At 37.7% G+C, this 27371-nt stretch overlaps 1 protein-coding gene across 3 annotated transcripts in view; it reads right to left on the reverse strand.

The window, feature by feature from the left end:
* npas2 (neuronal PAS domain protein 2) overlaps positions 1–27371 on the reverse strand; it is a 73959-nt gene that overhangs the window by 25555 nt on the left and 21033 nt on the right. Inside the window, exons 1-3 of one of the 3 annotated variants that reach the window (XM_079813746.1) lie at positions 24525–24797; positions 3336–3750; positions 3147–3203 (exon numbers count right to left, since the gene is read on the reverse strand). In XM_079813746.1, the coding sequence (XP_079669872.1) occupies positions 3147–3203; positions 3336–3409 (131 nt within the window). In that variant the 5' untranslated portion in view covers positions 3410–3750; positions 24525–24797. Of the gene's footprint in view, positions 1–3146; positions 3204–3335; positions 3751–24524; positions 24798–27371 lie in introns of those variants that run through there. The other 2 variants (XM_079813747.1, XM_079813748.1) reach the window with 2 other exon arrangements.

Here is a 27371-nt window from a genome sequence, read left to right on the forward strand (position 1 = left end):
TTTCTTAAATGCATCTTCAACAATTTTACAAATTTTTTTAATTACAACTGAAGATAATTATTTTAGGCTTCCAGCTAATGGTTTATATAGTAAATTTAATTATTACGGTTTCTTATCTCAGACATTCCCAATACTTCAACATGACTAAAATGCACACTCTCATTCAAACTGACAAATACCCTGTACACACACACACACACACACACACACACACACACACGTCTCTTCTGCTCACCAAAGCTACATTTATGTTATTAAAAATACAAAAAAAGCTGTAATATTGTAATATTGTCAGTGGTGCAAAGCTGAATTTTTAGCATCACTATTCCAGTCTTCAGTGTCACATGATCCTTCAGAAATCATTCTAATATGATGATTTGCTGCTCAAGAAACATTTATGATTATTATGTTTTTGATTATTATTAGAATACACATATGATTACAATGTTTTTCAATATTCTTTGATGAATAGAAAGTTCAAAAGAACAGTATTAATCTGAAATAGAAAACTGTTGTAACATTATACTACCATTCAAAAGTTTTGGGTCGGTAAGAATTTTCTTTTTTTGTTTTTGTTTTTTTGGGAAAGAACTTAAAGAAATGAATACAGTCAGCAAGGGTGCATTAAATTGATCAAGTGACAGTATAGACATTTATAATGTTGCAAAAGCTTTATATTTCAGATAAATGCTGTTCTTTTTAACTTTCTTTTCATTAACTAATCCTGGAAAAAATTGTATACAACTGTTTTCAACATTGATAATAATAATTGTTTCTTGAGCAGCAAATCGGCATATTAGAATGATTTCTTAAGAATCATGCATGTGACTCTAAAGACTGGAGTAATGATGCTGAAAATTCAGCTTTGAATCACAGAAATAAATTGCATTTTAAAATACATTCAAATAGAAAAAAGTTATTTTAAATTGTAAAAATATTTCACAATATAACTGTTTTTGCTGTATTTTTGATCAAATAAATGCAGCCTTGTGAGCAGAAGAGACTTCTTTCAAAACCATTAAAAAACAGACACACACACACACACATATATATACACATATACATATATATATATATATATATATATATATATATATATATATATATATACACATATATACATATACATATACACATACATTATATATACATACATACATACATACATACATACATATATATATACATACATATACACATATATATACATATACATATACATATACATATACATATACATATATATATATATACATATATATATATATATATATATATATATATATATATATATATATATATATATGTATAGTGAGGAAAATAAGTATTTGAACACCCTGCTATTTTGCTAGTTCTCCCACTTAGAAATCATGGAGGGGTCTGAAATTGTCATCGTAGGTGCATGTCCACTGTGAGAGACATAATCTAAAAAAAAGATATCACAATGTGTGATTTTTTTAACTATCTATTTGTATGATACAGCTGCAAATAAGTATTTGAACACCTGAGAAAATCAAATGGTAATTTGGTACAGTAGCCTTTGTTTGCAATTACAGAGGTCAAACGTTTCCTGTAGTTTTTCACCAGGTTTGCACACACTGCAGGAGGGATTTTGGCCCACTCCTCCACACAGATCTTCTCTAGATCAGTCATGTTTCTGGCCTGTCGCTGAGAAACACGGAGTTTGAGCTCCCTCCAAAGATTCTCTATTGGGTTTAGGTCTGGAGACTGGCTAGGCCACGCCAGAACCTTGATATGCTTCTTACAGAGCCACTCCTTGGTTATCCTGGCTGTGTGCTTCGGGTCATTGTCATGTTGGAAGACCCAGCCTCGACCCATCTTCAATGCTCTAACTGAGGGAAGGAGGTTGTTCCCCAAAATCTCGCAATACATGGCCCCGGTCATCCTCTCCTTAATACAGTGCAGTCGCCCTGTCCCATGTGCAGAAAAACACCCCCATGTTTCACAGTAGGGATGGTGTTCTTGGGATGGTACTCATCATTCTTCTTCCTCCAAACACGTTTAGTGGAATTATGACCAAAAAGTTATATTTCGGTCTCATCTGACCACATGACTTTCTCCCATGACTCCTCTGGATCATCCAAATGGTCATTGGCAAACTTAAGACGGGCCTGGACATGTGCTGGTTATATCAGCAGGGGAACCTTCCGTGACATGCATGATTTCAAACAATGACGTCTTAGTGTATTACCAACAGTAACCTTGGAAATGGTGGTCCCAGCTCTTTTCAGGTCATTGACCAGCTCCTCCCGTGTAGTTCTGGGCTGATTTCTCAACTTTCTTAGGATCATTGAGACCCCACGAGGTGAGATCTTGCATGGAGCCCCAGTCCGAGGAAGATTGACAGTCATGTTTAGCTTCTTCCATTTTCTAATGATTTCTCCAACAGTGGACGTTTTTTCACCAAGCTGCTTGGCAATTTCCCCGTAGCCCTTTCCAGCCTTGTGGAGGTGTACAATTTTGTCTCTAGAGTCTTTGGACAGCTCTTTGGTCTTGGCCATGTTAGTAGTTGGATTCTTACTGATTGTATGGGGTGGACAGGTGTCTTTATGCAGCTAACGACCTCAAACAGGTGCATCTAATTTAGGATAATAAATGGAGTGGAGGTGGACATTTTAAAGGCAGACTAACAGGTCTTTGAGGGTCAGAATTCTAGCTGATAGACAGGTGTTCAAATACTTATTTGCAGCTGTATCATACAAATAAATAGTTAAAAAATCATACATTGTGATTTGTGGATTATTATTTTTTAGATTATGTCTCTCACAGTGGACATGCACCTACGATGACAATTTCAGACCCCTCCATGATTTCTAAGTGGGAGAACTTGCAAAATAGCAGGGTGTTCAAATACTTATTTTCCTCACTGTATATACACACACATGCATACATTATTTCTTTCTTTCCATTTCTCTCTCTATATATCCGCCCTAGACACTCTTTCAAAAGGAAAATCTATTGTAAGAGTGAAAGTGTGAAAAGCTTTTAAATGTGTGATTTCTTAACTTTCTCAGGGCACAATTAAAGTTCACAGGTTTACAGCCTAATGTGGGATTTTATTATTCAAAATATCCCACAATAATGTGTAGTGTACTATGACTATACAGCGCTAAACACACACAGACCTTTTTGCTCTGTCCTTCTCATCTTCGTCCATTAAATCATCCACACAGCTGCTTGAGCTGCAATCAGAGGAAAATCTATTTAAAATTCATATTTGGCATCATCAAAATCTCACAGAACAATATTACATGGCAAATTAATTATAAAGGGACAAAAAGGACAAGCATATCAAGACATTAGTGTAGACTCACTCCCATTCCCTCCGGCTGGACGGACAAAGGCCTCCAAACTCTGAAAGGTTGTCCATGCTCACTCCTTCTCCCATTCAGGCCGTCTGTGAAGGCTGGTGTGTCCCATTCGCGTTTTCTACACTTAAACCACCCACAGCAATTCTAATAGACGCCACACGCTAACCACCTAATGCTAGTGATTAGCCACTACTCACAAATCTCAGATGGCTTGCTGCCGGTGTTACCCCACTGATGATTGGCAGCTGATAGATGCTGAGGTTATGTCCTTATGGCTAGCCAGTCCTTAAATGCCAAAAACTAGCTTATCATCAAGATATTGTTAACCGGGACTCTTGACTTGCAGCCAAAACTTGCTAGTGTACATTTGCAAAACCTTGTTCTCTCTCCATGAAGCTAGTGGTGGAAACAGCAGACCCTGTGGAGGGAAAAAAAAAAGGTTTTAATTTTCAGTTTTTGACTATATTTATGATATTTTTTTTATCCTGATTAAATTATTCTGCAGCCAAAATTGTCTGGTATTGCTAAGTAGTACCATGCAGGTTGATCATGTGATCTCAACATGCCAACTAAAATGCTTTTTTATAGGCCGAGGCCTTGTGTAAGTAATACATCATTTGAAATATATTCTTATTTTTCTTGAATAAAGTTTTGCGCCATCCACCGGACTTTAGCTGACAAATAAACCAGCAGATCTCGGTGTAGGTAGTAACGTGGAGAATATACTACTGACATTGAAGCTGCTGGTTGAAAATCATCACCCCGGCTTTAAAAGGTACAGTAAGCGATATGATAACAAACATGAAGCTGCAAACTGTATTGTACATAATCAACAAAAAGAGTGTTAAATTAAACAGCATTTACAAATTCTGTTTAAAAGCATGAATTGGAAAAAAAAGGCCACCAACATTAATTAGATACTCTCTCTCCCTCTCTGTCAAATGAATAAAACATTGGCACCTCTCCAGATACATTACAGTTCAGCAAAGCCTGCAGAGACACCACATGCTGTGTGCTTCATGATCAAAAATCACCCAAAAATCAACGTACACCGCTGAAAACTATTATGTTAAAATGATTATATTCATATAAAATATATAGTTCAGATAATTACAACTGAAAAGTCCCACCCAGACCTTTTCTTTAAACATATTCCTGACAGCTAAAATAATTTGTATAAAAGTGCACACTAATCAGTAATATTAATAAATATTAAATACCTTGATAGTATATACCTTGGCTTGAAGTGATGTCTTACTGGAGGCACAGAGTGATTAATTTTTCAAGTGCTACAATTTGCCCCAGCCTCTGTTACACTGATTGTAACACTCTGTCTTCTTGAATTAAATTATGTAATATGATATAATCTGTAAGTCTATTCACAGTATAGTTACTTTTGGCACAAATAGAAGTTTCTAAAACAAGACTAGATTTGTTTAAAAAAAAAAGTAAAAGTAAAAGGTTACAATTGCCCCGGATCTCCCTTACATTCACTGTGAAAATGTGTGAAACCAGAATATGGAATATCAAAAATATGGAATGTGCTTCCAAAACTGATACATTTTCATCGTTCTCTCATCCAACTTGTCCCCAGCTGCTTGCTTAATGAATCTGTTGAAGCACAACATAACTTGTTCATCATCTAGACCTACACACTCATGTCTCATTCAATAACTGCCAATACTTGTTTCTTATGACAACCTCTGCAATGATGAGGATTTTGGGTGTATCAGAGCGATTTTAGCTCAAGTCTAATTATATACAAATCAGCTGTAGATCTCCACCTTTGTCTAGTCAATAATCCCTCAGCTTCAGACTGCATCATAAACAGTTCAAAATGACTTACTCACTTTATCAATTTCTGCATTAAACATGCAATATTCAATGACAAAGTAATGAAAAGTGCAAGAGAAGTATCATGTTGATACCTAGGCTTAAAGCGTTAATGCAACATTGGCACAACCCTTAGGAAATGTTGCATCGGGAAGGAGTGCCATGACCTAGAAACATCTTTTATGCCAAGCTCATAAACCAACACAACAGACAAGAGGAACGAGAGAGAGAGAGAGGGGGGGGGGGGGGGGTAGTTATAAGAGTGTATGAGAGAGTTCATATGCATGAGGCCTTGTATTCCTGTGACCCTATAGAGGATAAGTGGTTTGGAGGGATATATAGTTTTATGGGAAAATTATGCAAAAATATTCAACACATCCTTAAAACAAGATGAATTAACTTTTGATAAAATTATATAGTTTTCAAAGAATATAGCCTTGATTAAAAAAATATTTCTTACCCTATTGACATGCAAAATAAACTTAAATTCAACAGATCTTATGGGTCTTATTTTATACTGCATTTTTGCTTCTCAATTCCTTCTTGTTTTAGCTAAGGATATTTAGATAGTTTAACTCTAAAACAAGACAAGACAGAGATATTAGGAGGATTACAACACAGGTTTGTCATACATTTAAGTTAGAATATGATTTTTTTAATTTTTGTTAGGAGGTGCTCTGCAAATAAAGGCCTAGCTAAGCAAGCTCTGTCTATATTGTACTGCTTGTTTTGACATTTTCCTGTAATGCAAGTCAATTTGGTAAGCGCCGCCGAAGAATATACAGTAGGTAGACTATACATCCTTGTCAACTAGTTGTTCAGGCAGACTGTTTTGGGTACACCGCCCCTATATATATACATACACACACATATACATACACACACATCCACACACACATATCAACTGTGGTTTGTGGATATAATTCCATAAATCTGACAGTTCTTGCTTATCAGCTGAGAAGAGGTGTGTGTCTGTGAGAGAATGACTGACCTATATTCTCTCACACACACACTTCTTAAAACGACCACAGACCTGCGAGATCAGCCACACAAACACAGCATTGCCAAATTTCTTATTTCAGGACAAAATGAAAAGAATATTCAGTGTTTTTAGAAATTTTAGGTTGTAATGTTTCAACCAAAAACTGTTAGTAAGAGAAAAGTGTTTCACCCATAGCTTACTATCCATAGCTTGCTATCAGCCAAAATGTATTAAAAATGGGAGTGTTTGCAATTTACTTAATATATTTCACAACAATTTCATACCATCAAGCTGCCTCAGGGAACAACGTGTGTGTGTGTGTGTGTGTGTGTGTGTGTGTGTGTGTGTGTGTGTGTGTGTGTGTGTGTGTGTGTGTGTGTGTGTGTGTGTGTGTGTGTGTGTGTGTGTGTGTCTGTGTGTGAGTGTGTGTGTGTACGTGTGTGAGTGTGTGTGTACGTGTGTGAGTGTGTGTGTACGTGTGTGTGTACGTGTGTGAGTGTGTAAGTATGTGTGTGTGTGTGTGTGTGTGTGTGTGTGTGTGTGTGTGTGTGTGTGTGTGTGTGTGTGTGTGTGTGTGTGTGTGTGTGTGTGTGTGTGTGTGTGTGTGTGTGTGAGAGAGTGTGTGAGTGAGTGAGTGAGTGAGTGAGTGAGTGAGTGAGTGAGTGAGTGAGTGAGTGAGTGAGTGAGTGAGTGAGAGAGAGATTCTTTATTAATTTTACCATACATGAGTTGGTTAAGAATAGTTGCAGAAAAACTGTGATGATGACCAGACAAGCAGAAGTGAGAAACTGTAAGATTTAGTACAACTGGATGGAATTAGAATACAGCCCCTCCACAACTCTTATAAATACAACACAGAGGTGTGCACAAACACACACACGACACACACAAACACAAGCATCCACCCTCACCCACATTGTGTTCTGTCCATTTTTTCAGACTAATCCACAGTAAGTGTGTCTGACAAATAGTTTGTTCAAAACCTTTGAACTACAATTTCTTATTTAATTCACACAATAAAAATGAAATTGAAAAAGATGATGAAAGAGAAGAGACACAAAGACGGAGCGAAATGCAGCAAACTCTCGGCTAATGATGACTAGAGCAGACTCTCAGCGAATAATAAACAGCAAATTCTCAGCATATTATATGATAGGATTCATTCTTATGTCTAAAACATCTGGATGGAGCACAACAGAAACATTTTCTTAAAAATGCAATTCTCATGACGCAAGAAATAGGGTTTTGAATAGTCATTTTTGAAGCCTAAAAGCCGGCCGTTGCCATCTTGGCAGCGCGTCACTCCCAGATAAGTAAAAATGGGTAAAGAGGCGGGACGTGGGTGGAGCTGAGGTGCCTGGTTGCTGGAACCACGCCCCGCCTAGCTTGACCATAGCGGAAATCCACCTGTCACTCAACTGACCATGCACTTAATTATGCAGAACTTTAAGGCTTAAAGGTTTCATGAACTGGCTTTTTTTATTTTTTAATACTGTTGTCTGAGGTCAACTTATGACGTATGCATGGTTTTTACATTCAAAAACATCATGAAGAATAACTAATAGGCTATGTTCTACCCTGGTTTTGAGGCTCTCTCCTGGAACACTCGGTTTTTATGGGCGTGCCGCACACAAGACTTGGAAGTAAACGCCCACAGCTAGGATTGGATAAGATTTGCATATTTAATTAGCTTCAGCTCCCCTGTCAGTACATGTGGGAATTGTTTTGAAAGCGTGAGGGGAAAAAAGCAACCAGAATGATGATTTGCCCACAGGACTTGAAAACGAGATGTCACATCTCAAGGGGTTTTTCCTCTTAACAAATAAATTCTAAATAAATAAATGTGTTTAACAAACAAACACAATGATTCATCTCTCATCCACCTGCGATTGACTGGAATGTTATTTTTTATTACTTGGTCTGCCCTATCGGTGGATATAACCGCGAACCGTGCATCCCTAACACACACATGCACACACACACACACACACACACACACACACACACACACGCACACGCACACACGCACACGCCTCACTGCAGAGTCAGACAAATCAGCATGTTCAAAACTTCCGCGATTGTATTCTTCCTTCAAATATCAAGTCAAGAGAGTGAACAAAGCACATCAAGAAAGGAATGTTATTTCACTTTATTTAAAGGGTAGTTCACCCAAAAATTAAAATTAGCCCATGATTTACTCACCCTCAAGTCATCCTAGGTGTATATGACATTCTTCTTTCAGACGAACACAATCAGAGTTATATTACAAAAGTCCAGGCTAATCCAAGCATTATAATTGCAATAATAGTTGCTCTGTTTTTGAAGTCCAGAAAAAATGCACCTGTCCATCGAATAACGTGCTCCACGCGGCTCCGGGGTGTTAATAAAGTCCTTCTGAAACTAATCGATGCGTTTGTGTAAGAAAAATATCCATATTTAAAACTTTATCAAGTAAAGTTCCAGCCGATCGCCTTCCATGGATTTTCATTTTTGGGTGAACTATCCCTTTAAGATAGCCCTTCGACAGGATAGACTTACGTTTTGGTAGCCCGTCTGGAAAACCCATAGCCCCGGGACATTGGGCTTTGTGAGCCCTGGCCCATACATGTCCGATTCTGATCCCGAATCGCAATGAACCAACAAATAAAGGATTCTTCAGCTTTTGACAGCGTGCTAAGGCATGTTCAGTTAGACACATACACATAATCAATAGATATCAAACGATCTGTAACAATGCAATACTATCACATATAAAAGATATGTTTTACTCACATTAGTGTGTTGCTTCATTCATTCTTGTAATCTCATCCTGTCTGCAAATCCAGCCTCTTGTTTACAAACGAATCCGTGGTGAAATGAAGGAACAAACGCGCAATGTCTTACAAAAATAAAGTTCATCCATGCATTCATAATATTGGAATCCAAATGAAGCTTATGCCGTGTTTATTGCTTAGAAGTTCGATCCGGTTTAGCTCTATGTAGGCCTATGTCATATCAGACACGAGTTGGTGGGCGGGGCTACAGAATCAGGCGTTGTTCTTCTTCTGTTGAGGCGGTGTTTCACCACACAATGACATCAAGGTGTGGCACATTCTGAGATCGATCGTTTGCTGGGCCTGGTGTCAATAAAAGCTTTTCTTTGACTAACAAGGAAGTTTTCAGCTCTGAAACTTGTAGGATATTCTTATATTACCATGACCTTTTATATATCAAAAGCTCAAGGGAAAGTTAATTTCTCAACGCAGGACCCTAAACGGATGAGTAATAAAAAAAATTCACTGGTTGTCACAGTTGTCATGAAGGGCAAAATTAGCTAGGCTATTTAGACCAAAACTACTTTTTGAACCAGGCTGTAAAAAAAAAAATCTGCAGTAAAGTTGGGCATTTTAACATGGGGGAGATACAGATTGGACTCCCTTTTTGGAGCCTGTCTCTAGCGGCCAGTCGATGAATTGCAGTTTAAGTCACTTCCGTGCTGGTTTCAAGAGAGACCGCAGGAGGTTGCCGCATCCTTCGAGGACTGCACACTGTGCACAGTACTGTGTGTATTGCTACCTAGCGGACTCTGTTGTATGTGCACCGTACGCCGACGAGTTGTGCGGACGTCTGAAAGGCAGTCAAAATGCGGCACAACACCGGCACACGTAACGAGTGTGTGTCGTGAAAAAACAGAAGGAGACTGTCTGAACATTTTATGAATTTATTGATAATGTTTTCTTTGTTTTCGGCTGCAAAGATTAAGTCGACGATGCTGACTCGCCTATATGCAGGTTTCAAATGAATTACATAGTCAGAGAATATTTAGTTTCTGTTTGAATTGGTTCGTTTAAAAGTAGACTGCTTTCTATAGCCTAGATATATCCATCATGACTGTGAGGCAAGCATACGTTGAGTTTCAGTTCATTTTTGTGACGAGTTCAAGTTCACCGAGACCGAGACGGCAGAAAGCACATCCTGACTGTTTTCATTATTTTACAAAAGCACAACGTTTGTTGTTATTGTGAGTTTACAGAATTAAAAGTAGATCCTTTACAGTTTGCATTACTCTCATCTGTATGACCAAAATGGCGGAGTATTTTAAGTTGAATGCAAGTGATCATGCCAGCGCTTGTAAGTCATGCAGTAAGCACTCTCCACACAAACACATATTTATCTAGTTTAACATTAGGAGCGAGCGGACTTGTAAAGTTGGTACTAATTACATGTTTCAAGTGATAAGTCATATTTGAGATGAATGTTTGGATTTCCTACCGTTATCAATCTGTTCATCAAAGCCTGCGTGATTTCGCTAGTTCCTGTGGAGTTTTTTTTCTGCGACTAACTGACTAATAGACCAAGCCTCTTCTAGTCGACTAACGGTTAGTCAACTATTAGGGGGCACCCCTAGTTGACAATTTTAATTTTTTTATCGTATTTATCATAAATTATTTATCTGTGAATGGTGAACATCTTTTTTTTTTATGTGCCCTCAATTTATCATCAAAATAACTTCCTCTCCCTCTTGCAATGACATCTCTTCTCTGATGATGGGTTTACTGGTGCAAGGGCGGGACAACCTGTCACTCACATGAGGTCAAAGCAATAGCAAACCACAATGATCCAAGATTTTCGAGAAACGGTTTTACTCAGTATTTTCTTCTCTGTTGTGATTTATATCTAACTTCACATCCATTTCATGACATCTGAAAGGTATTATAAACATTAACAATAAGAATTTCTGTAAAGCAATGTGTATTGTGAAATGTGATATACCAATAAAATTGACGAGCTGCACTATTAATTATTAAAAGTTTGCGATCACGATTCAAAACCAATCGCGATCTCATTCCTAAATAACAACGATTCGTTTGTGTCTATGGACCCTCATTTCACTGACTGTGATCAAACGTTTTAACGGTCATCTGCACTGTAAATCCTGCAAAGGTTTTCATGTTTTCATTTTTTTTAAATGCAGTTATCATGTATGAAACAGCTTCACAAACAGACTTTTCAACCACACAGTATCGTTATTTCTGTGTTACAACTATTCATATTAAATCACAGAAGTACTGGGATAAAAGTTTATAGTTACAACACTGACGTCTACGAAAGCGTTAAAAATAGAGCAAATCTAAATCACCTTTTGATAGTAACTTGGTGCTTTAAATTACGATTGTATTGATTACATTGTTACACCAGGTGGCAGCAATTCACTGTAAAAAAAATAATTTTCATTGAATCATTCATTCAAGAGATTCGGTTAAAAATGCTGATTTATCCTAGCCTAGAAATCTAGACGCACCCTAGCGGCAGAAAATTTATTTTGCAGCGAGTGTAGTCTAGCAACTCTCGGTAGACCTGAGAGCTGGAAAAACCAAACTCTGGTCAGGCCAATCACAGCGTGTGTAGAGTCGGTGGGCGGGCTTAACAATGATGGCACGTCACGGCAGAGTTGCGTAGGTTCTGCGTGCTACTCGTAAACAAAGAAGCTGACGAACAACGGTCTTTTGAATCTTGAAAGGCTTGGAGTTCAGCTTTTCTTTGAGAAAAGAACAGCACTGAAGTCATTCTTAAGAAAAGAAGATATGTTCGAAGTTTTGCCTACCGGATACGGCGAAAATCTATCAACTAACGTTAGCTCGGCTTCACCTTCTTCTTTGCTCTGGTTGGTTGTGGCGCTCATGGCGCGATCCAATTGCGTGCCGAGGGAATTTGAAAGACAACCGTTTATCCCGCCCCTCGGATTGAGCCCTGTCAATGGTGAGTTTCCAGACCCAACATCTTGATGTGGGTCTGGCTTGTCAGGCTAGATTTATCCAGTATAGAGCAAGTGAAGTATTGGAGTGATTCATTGAATCATTCCTTCAAACACTTAAAAAAAAATAATGAATTCAGATTAATTAAACAATATAAAATCAACTGCAGCGATTAACATTGATCAGAACCTCTAGTAAATGACATGTTATTTTGTTTAGTTGGATGTTCAGAGTCATGAGAATCATGATCTCTACTTGAAACCAAAAAATCTGATTCTAAATGTATCCAGGATTGTGCAGCTCTACTTGACATGTATGACTGTAGGTTTTTAATAACAACACTAAAACAAAAAATGTCAACATCCCTAATTGACAAGACAGTTGGACAATTTGTCAGCTAGTTTAACACTTTCCTAATAATAAACAACTCTGTTGAGAAGAACACAACAAATCCCCTGCTAATAGGGGGAAGCCAAGTCTGATGATAACGAATCAAATTCTATGGCAATAATCATTCAACACCGCAATCATTCAGATGAACATAAAAAAGAAAAATTTCTGCTGATAATGAATCAGCAAACTCTCCAGTGGTAATAAGCAAACTCATGATAAACACAGCAAGCTCTCTGCTATAATGAACACAGCTATCTCTTTGCTAATAGCCTAATAAAACTCTCAGTTACAATTAACAAACCGAACCATAATATTTATTCAGAAATATTTGACAACTGCACAAAGCGATTAATCAATCAAAATCAGGTCTTCCAAAACAACTGTGTAAAATTTACACACACGAAAAAATCTGCTAATAATAAACACACAGCAAACTCTGCTGGAAAATGAATACAACAAATTGTACTAATAGCAAACACTGCAATCAGTCTGAAAAAAAGTTCAGAATGAATCAGATCTCTGCTAAACAAAGTCTTTGCCGATAAAATGAACACAGCAGAGTTAAACACATACATCACTCTGAGCAAACTGCTAATAATAATAGATCGAAACTCTGCTAATAATTAAATCTTTCACCACCCAGGGCTATAAAAAATTGCATTAACTCATGAAACATTTGAACTGAACTGAGTTTATCTAAACCCAAGTCAGCAGCATACTTCAAGATCAATTATGAAAAATATACAACTGCTAGAGAAAAGACAACTGGCTTCTCATTTTAATGAAATGACAACACATCAGTGCCATTATGACATTATTAATTATATACTGTAAATAAAGTTCCTCAGTTTGAGATGCTGCATCTCACTCCAACACATGGCTCTTCTCAGTGTGAATTTGCTACTCTTTTATCCACACAGCAAACAGCACTGTAAAACACAAATAAATTGTTTATGAAATGTTTATAGACATAAAAGAGGACAGAACAGAAAAAGTGAACCACGTGAAGTAAACCACAGAGGAAATAAGAAAAACACTTTATTCCATGCAGAAAGACCTAAATATCTATCTTTTTGTCTCTGTCAGGAACACAAACAAAAGACACTTAGAAAAAAAAATAATAATAATTGTCAACTGGCCACCCCTCCTTACCCAAACACATACACACACTTATTCTTAATATACTCAGTTTATCCCCTTCAACAGGACATAGATAAATATTTTAGAAAACTGTATGTGTGCGCAATGTTTCTACCTGACTGGCCTCACAAAATCGGCCTTCAGCCACACAGAAACGTGTTTATAACCTACAGAGTTGCCTTAAATTACACTCACACACAGACACACACCAAGCAATGAGTTCAAATCAAAAATCAAATTCATAATCACTTCTTGAGACAGCATGAACAACTTTCAAACACTCCTAATAAATATTCACAACTTAATATGCATATAAAAAACCCTAAAAATGGACAAACACAAATTTTTACATAAATTAACTGGGGCTTGGGGCAAAAATGCCACCAAAATTTACTTAAAAATGCCCCTCAAATTCAAGATAAGGGGCGAAAAAAATGCCCCTGCACAATTAAAGTGCCCAAATTATGCTATTTTAAAGTTTCCTAATTTTGTTTTAGAGGTCTCCTACAATAGTTTTGCATGCATCCAAGGTCAAAAACACTTTAAATGTACATTGCACATCAAAGAGTTTCTCAAAGATTTCTCAAGAGTTTGTTCTAAGATTCAGTTTCTCAAAACCCCTCCTTTTCAAGAGCCTACTGTGCTCTGATTGGTCAGATGGCCCAGACAGTTGTGACTGGTCTACCGCTTACAGCGCGTGTCAGAATCTAAGCGCCCGATACTACCATTTCTGGATTTCAGCTCTGGAGATGTGAAAAAAAAAAAAAAAGAATGAAGAAGTTCAACTATTACAACCTAAGCAGAATTAAGTGGTACAAAAGTGAATGAAAAGTGTAGATAGAGGCATGACATTTAGATTTACTCACGATCAGTGATTTTTTCTAGCATTGAACATTATAACCACTCACACACATTTCTGTTGACCTTTTGAATGCAATGGCGTTTCAATTACTAGACACCACTGAGTTTTGTTCAGTGCGCATGTTCACAAATTCTCTCATTATAAATAAAGTTCAGCTACGACGCAAGAGATTCATTTTCAGTGTAGACAGCTTCAGACTGATTGAAGTAATTGGTTACATTTAAGTATTTGACATAAAAGGCAACACAAATACATGCAATAAGATAATTATAAAAATTGCGATTGCAAAGGTAAAAAGAAAATAATTCAATTCCAGGGAGCAAATATTCCCCCAAATTTCTAGTCATTTTTACATCCAAGGTCTTCTTCTTTTTTTCTTATGCCATTCATTTTTATTTAATCTTTACTTCCCTTCAAACACCTTTAAAATTTAAACATTTTTAACGTTGTCCCAATCCCATACATTTTCACACCATAAATACTGACATTGTTTCTGTCCTTAGGCTGTGGCACAATTTTGCCACCAATCATTTTTATTTCCTTTAAACGTTTGTGTACTTGGTTACCAAGTAGACAACAATTCCGGCAAAGAGCTTGAGATTAAATATGATACGTGATTTGTTAAGAAAACAAACTAACTAACAAAACGTGAACAGGATTGTTAATTGTCAAACCACATATTAAAGTTACTAATATTAATAAACAAATATGCGTGAAAAGTGTTGTTTACAACAAATAATTTTCATAGTTGGAGACATCCATTCGTGTGTCTGCTATAGAAACCAACACAGCACATATAATAAAAGAGTACAAATGCAGAGTACAGAGGTCAGTGTAAGAAAGGAGATTATTCTTTTATCAGTATCATAAGAGTTTCCCAATTGTCTCTCATTTATCTCACTAATATGAATGTACTCTACTCTAACACCAACCTAAACATTGATAAATGAACACAATGCATTCAAGCTTACAAACACCTGAACTCGCTCATATAAACACCACGGACCGGACATGAGAGTGTGTAAAAGTAGCTGTTGGGTTCAGAAAGAGGCCAAGGATCACACTCACGGTGAGAGCTGATAGGGGCCCCAGGAGCATTCCGGAAAGGCTGGAATCACTCGAGAATGTTACAGCAGCAACAGGAAAACACACACAGCTTTAGCAAAATGTTGGACAGTGTTACAGGAGTGTTAATGCGATGTTAGCCGAGAGATATGTACGGGCCTCATTCATGAAACACGAGCAGAACAAATCTCTCACACGGAATTGAGTGCAACAATGTATGCATGGTTTTACAAATGACACAGACAGAAATTCGTTCTGCTTGTGCTTCATAAATGAGGTCCATTATATATACACACACACAAGCATAGACTTTATAGCTTACCATTAAAAATTTGGGGATTAGAGAGATTTTTTTAAAGGTCCCGTTCTTTGTGTTTTTTTGAAGCTTTGATTGTGTTTACAGTGTGCAATATAACATGTGTTCATGTTTCGCGTGTAAAAAAACACAGTATTTTTCACACAATTTACTTATCTGTATACCGCTGTTTCCACTGTCCTAAAAACGGCTGGTGATTTCCTTGTGCTATGAAGTCCCTCCTTCAGAAACACGTACCGAGTTCTGATTGTGCCAGCGGTTCCTGTGCTGTGATTCGACCACAGCTTAGCGCACGTGAAAGCGGTTCCTGTGTTGTAATTTGACAGCAGCTTAGCTCACGTTGGAAAGGTCACGCCTCTTAACGGAGAGATGTATGCGTTCAATAATCTCTACAGCGTCCCTGGGAAAGCCAAACAAAGGTGATTTGACTCCTGGATGAAAATAGCAGCGTCTCGATGACATGGCGATAAACACACTCAACGCAACAGTTCCTTTTCTCCATGCGACTGTCCGCTTCTCCACGTGGGACAGCAACAAGACCGCGCCCCCTTTTTCGCGTTTCTTTGTGGGCGGAGGTTAGTCTGTTCTACTGCTCTACTGACGTAATTAAAGAAGGAAGTACCAGGATGTAGTCCAAGCCAGCCGTTCGCTGTAGGCTTTGAAAGGGAACTTCTGTTAAATAAAATATCTCGCTTGGCATTGAACTTTGAGCTTTATAATTTTACAGGTATTATTTATGCTCTAACAGCAACATTACACACTAACTAAAGTTTGAACAATGGAATCGCGAAGAAGGGGACCTTTAAATCTAAAGATTTTCATTTCAAATAAATGCTTGTCTTTTAATCAAAGAATCCTGAAAAAAAAATGTATCACGGTTTCCACAAAACATTAAAATCATCCGTGCAAATCAATAATAATACATTTTAAAACTTACCAATGGTTTACTGTGTCTGAATATTAAGTCATTAATATTTAAAGGTGTCCTAGAATGAGTTGAAACAATATTTTAAATTGTTCTCTGATATCTAGAGGGTATGCGAGTTATTTATGGGTAAAAATTGTCCAGATACGGTTTTACAGGTCCATTTACAACCCCAGAAATTGTCCCTAGAATGAAATGGTCTGTTTTTGCCTTATTTGGAAGGGTAATGAATATTAATGTGGAGTTCTGCTCTGATTGGCTGTTTCACTGTGGCTCATTTAAGTAGCTTCAGTGACAACAAACAGATCTACACTGTCCGTCATGACAATGGAGAGATTATGCATTCAACCTTATATATGTTTGATCCTGTTTCTGACGAAGATGCAGTTTTTGAGGAACAACCAATTGTTTTGAGATTGGAAATGGACGCTTCTGAGTGGTAAGTTTAGTATTTATTTTCAGTAAGACCTGCAAAACGTAACGTCAGTACTATAACTTCAGCCTACATGTGAACTAGCATATAATAACATTAACTTTACACATTATAACTCATAACGTCAGCAGTCACAAGCAGTTTTTAACATTGTGAAAATCTTTTAATTATTGTAATGCGTGACTATGATTTTACAATGATAGCTTCTTCCATTTGATTCACGAACTGTAAACAGCGAACTGGGTAGCGTGTAAATATGTTGTTTGTACAGTACAGTACAGTAAAGGTTTTTTATTTATTTAACAAACTGACTAGATGCCTTGTCAAATGACTACCGTTTCAACTTAAGTGGTGGAGAAGGTGACGTTAGCTAGAAGGATCGAGTGAGCTGCATCTAAACTAACATAGTTAGCTCCTGAGTTATGTGTTGTTGATGAAATATAGGCTCAATTATAATTCTATCAGACAAAAGGGATTGCCATATGTATCTACGGTTGTATTTTGTAGATTTATATGACAACACTGGCTGGAAATAATATTAACCTTTGACATTTGTCATACTGTTATGTATGCTACTTGGAGTTTCCTACTTTACTAGCATCTTGCGTTGGATCTAGACAACACGGGGATATTATTGTTAATGTTGTCTCACTAAGACACTTTCAATTTAATCAGAAATAGTTTAAACAGTCAATAAGTGAATAAAATCACTACTGCTAGCGGGAATATAGTTTGAATTGCCGCTTCTCCAGTATCAGACGCTGAGTGAAGCCTGTTTGATATTGTCCCAGGTTAGAAAAACTGTCTGTTGTGAAATGGGCCGAGAAAACGAACAACTTTGAATTAAATTGTAGCGGTTATAGATAAACATAAACAATGCCTGTTGACTGTTTTGTTCTGTGGGAAGGGTATGCAAAGTCCTCATGTCCCCTGCACAGCCTGGAACATAACATTTATTTCCCTGATCTGCCATTTTCGCTATCCTTGTGTGACGCTTGTTTCTTCACAATACCTGCAGATACGCAACTCCCGATGATTCGGCTGTGCCTTTCCACCTGGCCTAGAACATGTGCTGGCATATGCAAATGTTGGGGGCGTACATATTAATGATCCCGACGGTTGCGTCACACTCGGTGTTATGTTGAGATTCGCCTTTTTTTCCGTGGTGTTTTTCACAAACGAGATTTACATATGAAGGAGGAAGCAATGGTGTTTGAGACTCACTGTATGTTATGTCCATGTACTGAACTCTTGTTATTCAACTATGCCAAGGTTTATTCAATGTTTCATTCTAGGGCACCTTTAATATTTTAATTTAACAACCACACAACTGTTTTACACTTTGATAATAAATGTAAAAATGTTTCTTGAGTAACAAATCAGCATTATAATGATTTCTGAATGATGCTGAAAATTCAGTTATGCCATCACAGAAATAAGTGACATTTTAAAATATCTTTAAATTGAAATAAATTGTTTAATTGCAATAATATTTTCACAATATTACTGTTTTTACAGATTTTATATTATATTATATTATATTATTTTATTATGTTATATTATATTACAGCATTGATTGGCATAATATACTTTTTTCAAAAATATCAAAAATCTTTTGTAGTCAAAAGCATATTAGCATACCCTAAAATAATACCCTAAAAAGAGAAAAAACATAATATGAGGGACGGTGAGTGCCCTTTGTGTCTCCATCAATGTATAAGTGCACTTGTATATTCAAGTTGCCTATTAATTAAAAATATATAGTCTGCACTTTCTGCGTGCATCAATGTTAAGGGGTGGCACTAATCTACACATGCTCCAAACAGGGTGCATATACAGTTGGGTGTCATGCCAATAAAGCACACTTAAATTTAATATTAACAAGGGGAAATGCGACAATGGTAACGCAAATGCTGATATATTTCATTAACACATCAGCATTGAGCACAAAAATCTGAAAAGGTTTAGGTGCGCACTTGTTTGCTAATATGGAGGCCAAAATGCCCTGACTATACTGAGAACTATAGCAATTGACCATCATGTCTTGCTTTACATCCACTAATATCAACAGGTTTCTGTGAGGGTTAGGTTTAGGGGTATAGATAGGGTTATAGCAAAATATAATTCATTACCTAACTATATGAAAACAATTTAGTCTATGACACTTCTTCACTAGTATAGCCTCAAAGATCTGAAGAGCAACAGTATAAAAAGCTTTTCAAAATGTACCAAATATTCTAAAGACACAAACACAAAGTAAATACCTACACAATTGTTGCATTTAAATCTACTGTAGTGTCCTAAAACTCTACGTTAGATCTAAATGAATCAATGGCGTAAGTATTTCTAGTGCATTTAGACTATACAGTAATGCAGAGACAATAGCATGTGGATCTTGTTAAGTACTGATCATTGTTGGGATGATTCAGTGTTGGCCCTGCACTAACTGTAGATGCTGCCTTCATCAGCCAGGTGAATATTTCAAGTGCACTTCATTCATCTATAAATCACACACACTCAAACAAAACCACACCAACATAAATAAGAGAGGTCAGGAAATAGCAGTGAGGATCAAGTACCTTCTGCGCTTCTAAAAACACAGATTCATTTGTCTCTCAGGGCAATATGTGCAGTACACACAGAAAGGACAAGCGGTATCTCTGCAACTGATCCAGAATGTTGTAGCAAGAGTGCTCTTTAACTAACCGAATAGAGCGCATGTCAAACCTCTCCTCATAAAATTGCACTGGTTGTCAATTGATGCTCGCATCAAATTCAAGGCATTGATGTTTGCCTACAGAACAACCACTGGCTCTGCATCCCTATACCTAAACTCAATATACTTCAAACCGGAGTGCCCTCCAGAAGCTTGCGTTCTGCAAGTGAATTGTGCCTTGTGGTGCCATCCCAAAGAGGCACAAAATCCCTTTCCCGCATGGGCGACGGAGCCATTGTATGTGGGTGAGACAAGACCCACCCACTTTTTAAGACCAATGATATTGGACCCACTCACTTTTACTGTCTCTAATTCAGCGCATGTCTTTTCACCTACCCCTAACCGAAAACACTTAATTATTAAACACGTTAGATGCATTATTTCCATTAATTTTGATTGAAAATAAATTCCTTTCCGATCTGATTGTGATCGGAAAAGGGAGTAGAGCGAGTTCGGCAATAGGCGGATTCGAACCTCAGGTCGATTTGCGTCAAAACTTCCTGCTACGTGCCTTACCCCTATACTATTGTCGCTGTCTTCCGTAATTTTGTCTGGCCCAAGCAGACGTTTAGTTAACAAGGCAGGCTATTTGCACTTAATGTAGGTGGCATTCACTCCAGTAAAAATGTTCTGTGGGAGGACCCAGCCACTTTTTTTGCATCCGATTGCCATGCTTTCACGAACCTTTACCTTGAATGTTCCAAGCTAGTGTCATGAACCCGAGCATCTTCTTATTAACACTTACTATTCTATATATCTATTTAAGAAAAAGCCTTGCTAAGTAAGTGTAGGCTACTGTGCTAGACTAACTGGGACTAGTCACAGCCTTTGCATATTGTTGCCCTAATGTTGGCTTGATTGCTTCTTTTGCTCTCCTCATTTGTAAACCGTTTTTGATAAAATCGTCTGCCAAAGGATTAAATGTAATGTAAATGTAAATCTATATTAGTAACAATACGCTCCTGACCAGAGCAAGAGAGAGAGGAAAACAGATAAAGACAGAGAGTGAGAACAACAAAGTGTTTTCTAGGAGGTGAACAGCCTGACCCCCATGTGAGAGGTGAGGGAATTATTGCATCACTCTAACAAACTGCACTGTTAACAGTATTGCCATGAAGCCTAGAGCCCATCTTTAACCATGCAGGGCCCCATGCACCACACAGCAGCCCAGCCCAGGTATAGGCTCCAATACACAAAAACATTCACATAGGTCTCCCAATCACATGACCATGCAATGTGTGACATTACAAGAACTCACAGATTCATGCATGCTCGCACTTGCCTCTAAACATTTGAGGTTAGTTGACATGAAATATTTTTGTGAAGGGTTAAGGCTAGGGCTAAATTTACTTAACCCACAACCATCACTTAAAGGGATAGTTCACCCAAAAATGAAAATTCTGTCATCATTTAGGGGAGCGTGGGGCACAACCTAATGCAGGGTTAGTTGTAACACGCATGTTTTAACCCTTTCCACACATGCCAGAATGACGAAACTAAGTGTATTTACTAGTTGCCATATCAAAATTATTTAGAGAAAAAAATAGCGCCAAAATTAAAAGATATTAACGAACATGTATTTAACCATAGCAAAAGTAAATTTCCTACTTAAGTTTAGTTTTCATCTCTGTTTTTTGTGTTTATTTAAAATAAGACAAATCCAATATAATTTTAATCTTATATCTGTTATTTATATGCTGATCTAACCAGTAGAAGACATGAGCCGCGATTTTAATCCCAGTTGCGCAGGTGGGGTGTGTTGTAACACATATGCCATATGAAATATGCCATTATATTCTATACTTTTATGAATTCTTTTGAGAAACCATGAGAAAAGGGTGAATAATGACTGAGAGTTAATGTTCAGAAATTATTAATTATTATTATGTTTTGAACTATGCTGTATAGCTGTATTTAGCGATGTGTTTGTTGTCAAACTCAAAAATGTGTATATTTTTAATGATTAAAAAATGCCATTATTTTATTTTAAAAAGTTAAAGGTCCCGTTTTTCGTGTTTTTTTGAAGCTTTGATTGTGTTTACAGTGTGCAATATAACATGTGTTCATGTTTCATGTGTAAAAAAACACAGTATTTTTCACACAATTTACTTATCTGTATACTGCTGTTTTCTCTGTCCTCAAAACGGCCTGAGAATTTCCTCGTTCTAGGAAATCCCTCCTTCAGAAATACGTAACGAGTTCTGATTGTGCCAGCGGTTCCCGTGTTGTTATTCGACAGCAGCGTAGCTCACGTTGCCCGGGAAGGTCACGCCTCTTACCATAACGGGGAGATGAACGCACTCAAACTACAGCCCCTGAAGGCCAAACAAAGGTGATTTGACTCCGGGATGAAAATAACAGCGTCTGAACGACATGGCGACAAACGCAACCGAACCGAACCGAACCGAACCGAACCGAACGCAACACTTCCTCTTCTCCACGAGGGAGCAACAAGACCACGCCCCCTTTTTTGCGTATTCTTGTGGGTGGAGGTTAGTCGACAAACTGCTCTACTGACATAATTAAAGCAGGATGTACCAGGATGTAGTCCAAACCGGTGTTCTGTCGATTTGTCCTACCTTGTCAGATTTTGCTACCTCCCATTAAAACAGTAGGTAGCACGATTCGACAGCAAAAAATGCTGCCTATCAGATTGTGCTACCAGCATCATATTCATCTGATTTGAGGCTTTATTAAAATCCATACCTACTCCTACCCTACACCTACCCTTAAAACTATGTAAATATTTTAAATAAATAAATATTAAATATGGATGTAAAATGCTACCTATCAGATTGTGCTACCAGAATCATATTAATGTGATTTGCTTTATTAATATCCATTATTATCCATACCTACCCCTATCCCTACCCTAAACCTACCCTTAAAATGTAAACATAAAAAATAAAAATAAAAAATATTGATGTGGGCATGCGCAGTAAGCCTTGGTAGGACAATCTGACGGGTAGGATGAAATGTCAGGACACCGGCCGTTCGCTGTAGGCTTTGAAAGGGAACTTCTGTCAGATAAAATATCTCGCTTGGCATTGAACTTTGAGCTTTATAATTTTACAGGTATTATTTATGCTCTAACAGCAACATTACACACTAACTAAAGTTTGAAAAATGGGATCACGAAGAACAGGACCTTTAATAATTGTATTTTGTTGACAAAATATTTTAGTTATTTTTTTATTATATCAGGTAACATTTTAAACTGTCATTTGGTCATATTACATTGTGCCCCACCACATGTTACAATGTACCCCACCTACGGGGCATGTTGTCACATTTCACTTCCATTCTTTCGGGATAAATCAAGAAAAAAAAGTATACACTGTATTAATGAAACAAAACCACATAATTGAACTAGACATGTGTAAAATTAATGTGGGAAAAACTAAATACTCTGAACCCCAAGTGGATTTACACAAACTGAGAAAGTCAAAAAACGTTAGGTTGTGCCCCGCTCTCCCCTACTCATCCTCATGTCGTTCTAAACCTAGGTGACTTTCTTTCTTCTGTGGAGCAAAATATTTTAAAGATTGTTGGCAACCAAGCAAGGACAAGAATTTTGTCCCCATAAAGTATGGTATACCTGAACACACACACACACACACGCACTATTTGTATGTTCCACAGAAGAAAGCCATACAGGTTTGAAATGACATAAGGGTCATTAAATGATGACAGAATTTGTTCATCCCTTTAACTAATCCACTACCAACAACAAAGACACTACATCCTATTCAATAACTCATAATCAATAATAATTTCATCAAAACAATTTTAAGCAGCGTTTTGTTTAAAATCCTCAGTCTTTAATTATTCTACAATTATTATGCATGGAGTTTTTAGCTTCATATTAATAAACGTGTTGCATCTGCTTATGCATACATTTCAAATAAAATCTCAATTTAAAAGTCCATGGACACATTATGCGTCCGCTACCCTTAAACGGACACTGGCAAAGTCCAAATCATTTCCTGAACCACAAAAAAATAGAACCCAAACAGCAGGAGTCAAAGGCCATGGAACTAGTAATAATAAAACCACTCTTATTTAACCACTTATTTCCTTAAATGATATAATAAAATGTAGTGCGGAATTGCATTCACCGTTTCAACCACTTTGAATAAAACAAAAAACAAAAAAAACGGATGAAGAAACAAGTGGATGGAAAATATGCTGTCACAACATAACGATGAAAGCATTTGTACAGTCAGTGTAATTAAACCAGACAGGAGCTCTTACGCATTTCTCACACAAGTGCAAATGGATTCAAGTCATTTATTCAAAGTTTCAATAGCCCAACATTAAACGACATTGTCTTGGTTGACAGGTTAAGTGCTCCTGGAGATAATGGTTTCAGCGCATTAAACAATGACCCACTTTGACCGCATTCCAAGATTTCAGATCAATCCGGAACCGCGACAGTCAAACCAGCAAACTTCCTAGACAAAATATTAGAAAGTTTTCAGTAACATAATTCCATTGTCCAAAAACTGGACGTGTTTGGTGGTCGTGCGCTCATTCAGTCCATCGCGCCTGGGATAAAAAGATTAAGGCAAGAAAACGCTCGAGGTAACATCAGAGAGCCCGGCGGTTGCGTTTCCATGCCACTCTCTCACATCAATTTCTCAATATGGCTTAGCCTTATAGTTTCTTCATAGCCTATACTTAGAAAAGCACAGAATCCAAATGGAAGCTAACAAGCTATAAACGCGTTAGAAACCGCTCCGCAGACAGCTTTACCTTCTCATTTGGTTTATAACTTATAGGAATATCTTACCGTGCGTTAAGGACTACAGGTCTATCCACACTTCACTTTTGCCCTCCTCGTCCGCGCCTCTCAAGCCACGAGTGAGCGCGCCTTCATCATAAACAACCCACGAAACAGCCACTGTGAAGTCGGACACGGGGCAAAATATGTATAAAACACGCAAACCGAAAAAATCCCAAGATAAAGCAGTACAGGAGAGCACGCGTATTTTCGTTACCGGGTCCACATCCTCCGCTCACGAGCGCCTGTAAACAGCGCTGAGCTGATGCGAAGTACGAAAGTAGGTCAGACGGGAGCTCAATACTCAACCAACGACATCACTAACCGCCCGCAGCCTCACACACACACACACACACACACACACTCCAGAGAAAAGACGGCCTCGAACATAAACACTCGGCAACAATCGTTTTAAAATCATTTTCACAGACGATCTGCTCTTTTGGCCCTAGGTTTGGTGAATGTCATGCTGTTGTCAGCCCGTGTGGAGCTGAGGGCCCCTTTTTGCATATGCACATTTGCCTCAATATGCTTTCAGTCAATTAGATTCAACAATTTCCTGCAAGTTCTGCGTGAGTTAATCAAATAAATTATTATGATTATTTTATTATTATGATTCATGAATTAATTAATTAATTAATAATAATGTTTTATTTATATGGTGCCTTTCTAAAACGTCAAGGTTGCTTTACAAGACCATGAAGAGCTTTGAAAGTTAAGAGAAGTATTTTAAACAGAATATGTAATGAAACGGATAACTATGCATATTAAGCAGGATATATGCGGAGCACTTGATGTAGAAAAAAATAACTATTTTCGGTAGTTCAAAGAAAACAGAATCACAATTGAGACAGGAAGAAAATATATATGGTGCAGTTTGTAGGCTATATGTGGAGGCTTCAGCAAATTGCAACCTGTCTATATCAAAAAAGTCAACATGGCGGTTGGTGGAATTGACTGCAATGTCCAGACTTCATAGACAGGGTGCTCAAATTTATGTGTAACTATTCTGCACTATTTTGGAGGCAGTTTCCTCACATATTCCATTGATGCAGCAAAAGGTGAAACTGGGTCTGTTGCAGAAGATTCGGTGGAGCTGAAATAATGATGACAAAATTAACTGATGTGTATAATAAAATGAAGTGACTCTTTAGAAATTTGCACTGAAACTACACTGACAGCAAAGCACTGCACTGAATTTAGTTCTAGTTTTTTTTTTATAGGATAAAACATGCCTAAAACTGTCAGCATACACAGATCTTTTATACAGGACATCTTTTAAATCCACTCAAACAGCTAAAGCAGAAATAATGTGTGATGTTGGAAAGCACAGTCTCAGTACCAGTATCGGTTGCCATGGCAAACACAGAATCCTCCATCAGACCCTCTTGTCCAACATGGCTGCTGGGCAGAAGAGCAGATAAGCCCATCAAACACATCAGCTGTGTGCATATTTACCGGCTCTGAGCATTTTTACTGAAACACACCAAATAGATTGAATTGCTCCGCATTATTCTTAACACTTTAATGGCTTTGGTTGCGATGGTGTTCATGCAAAAATAGTTGCACAACTCTGCTAATTATAATAAAACCAAAGGTAATAAAGTCTAATTTAAGTCTGATGATAACTCTTAAAGGAGGGAGTCTTAGATTGATCATGTAATGAATGAGTCATTAAGTGTTCAACAAAAACAATGTCTTTCTTTCTTTCTTTCCTTCTCTCTTTCTCTCTTGTTTTTTCTCTCTGTAATTTATTTTATGTTTGGCTTTGTCACTGTCTTTTTTTATGTTGGTGCTACTTTGGTTTGGGAGGCAGACTGCGGCTCTGTAGCTTTAAAGAACTTCCAGAGGAATATGGGTCAGTGGAACACCAGCACGAGTGTGAGGGAGGAGAGAGAGAGAGAAAGGGAGAGGTTGAGAATTTAAACAACATAAACAACATTCACAACTTCAGGAAATAATAACAAGAACTTCAAGAACAGCAGATATGAGTCAAGTGAGTGAGTGCGTGCGGGCGGGCGGGCGGGCGTGTGCGGGCTTCAGGTATACCATACTTTATGGGGAAAGTCACTCAGGTTTAGAACGACAAGAGGATAAGTAAATGATGACAGAATTTTCATTTTTGGGTCAACTATCCCTTTACGTGATGGTTGTGGGTTAAGTAAATTTAGCCCTACACTCTAAAAAAAAAAGGTTCTATATTGCACCAAAAATGGTTCTTGGCTCGTAATCATAGGGGAACCTTTTTTAGTGCTATATAGCACCAATTTTGGTGCTTCAGTGGTTCTTCAGCGGTTCTTCAGAGGTTCTTCAGCGGTTCTTCAGAGGTTCTTCACCGGTTCTTTGACTAAGGTGCTATATAGCACCTCTGAAGAACCGCTGAAGAACCACTGAAGCACCAAAATTGGTGCTATATAGCACTAAAAAAGGTTCCCCTATGATTACGAGCCTTTTTTTTTAGAGTGTATAGCCTTATCCCTTCACAAAAATATTTCAAGTCAACTAACCTAACCTGGTGTGAGGTTTGGGGGGGGGGGGGAGTGTAACGAAGGCCAGGTTGTAGTTGCTGTGCAAGTAAACCTCACTCCTCTGATCTCAAGAGACGCTCTAGCGGCTAACACTAGAGGTTGCAGCCTTTAGCTTCATTGCTAAAGCGTCCGACTCTCATGCTGGCGGACCTGGGTTCAAGTCCCGCTTGGAGCGAGCGGTTTGAACAGGAGGGGTTACACAAGTTGTTAAAACAGCTCTAGATACTTCAGTAAATGCTAACACAATGCTTAGACAGCATTAGCATAGCATAGCATAGCAATTACTGAGTAAGATTAGAACATTCAACATACCTGTTCTCAGACTAAG

This window comes from Gobio gobio, assembly GCF_949357685.1.
Source record: "Gobio gobio genome assembly, chromosome: 4".
NCBI classification, from domain to species: Eukaryota; Metazoa; Chordata; class Actinopteri; order Cypriniformes; family Gobionidae; genus Gobio; species Gobio gobio.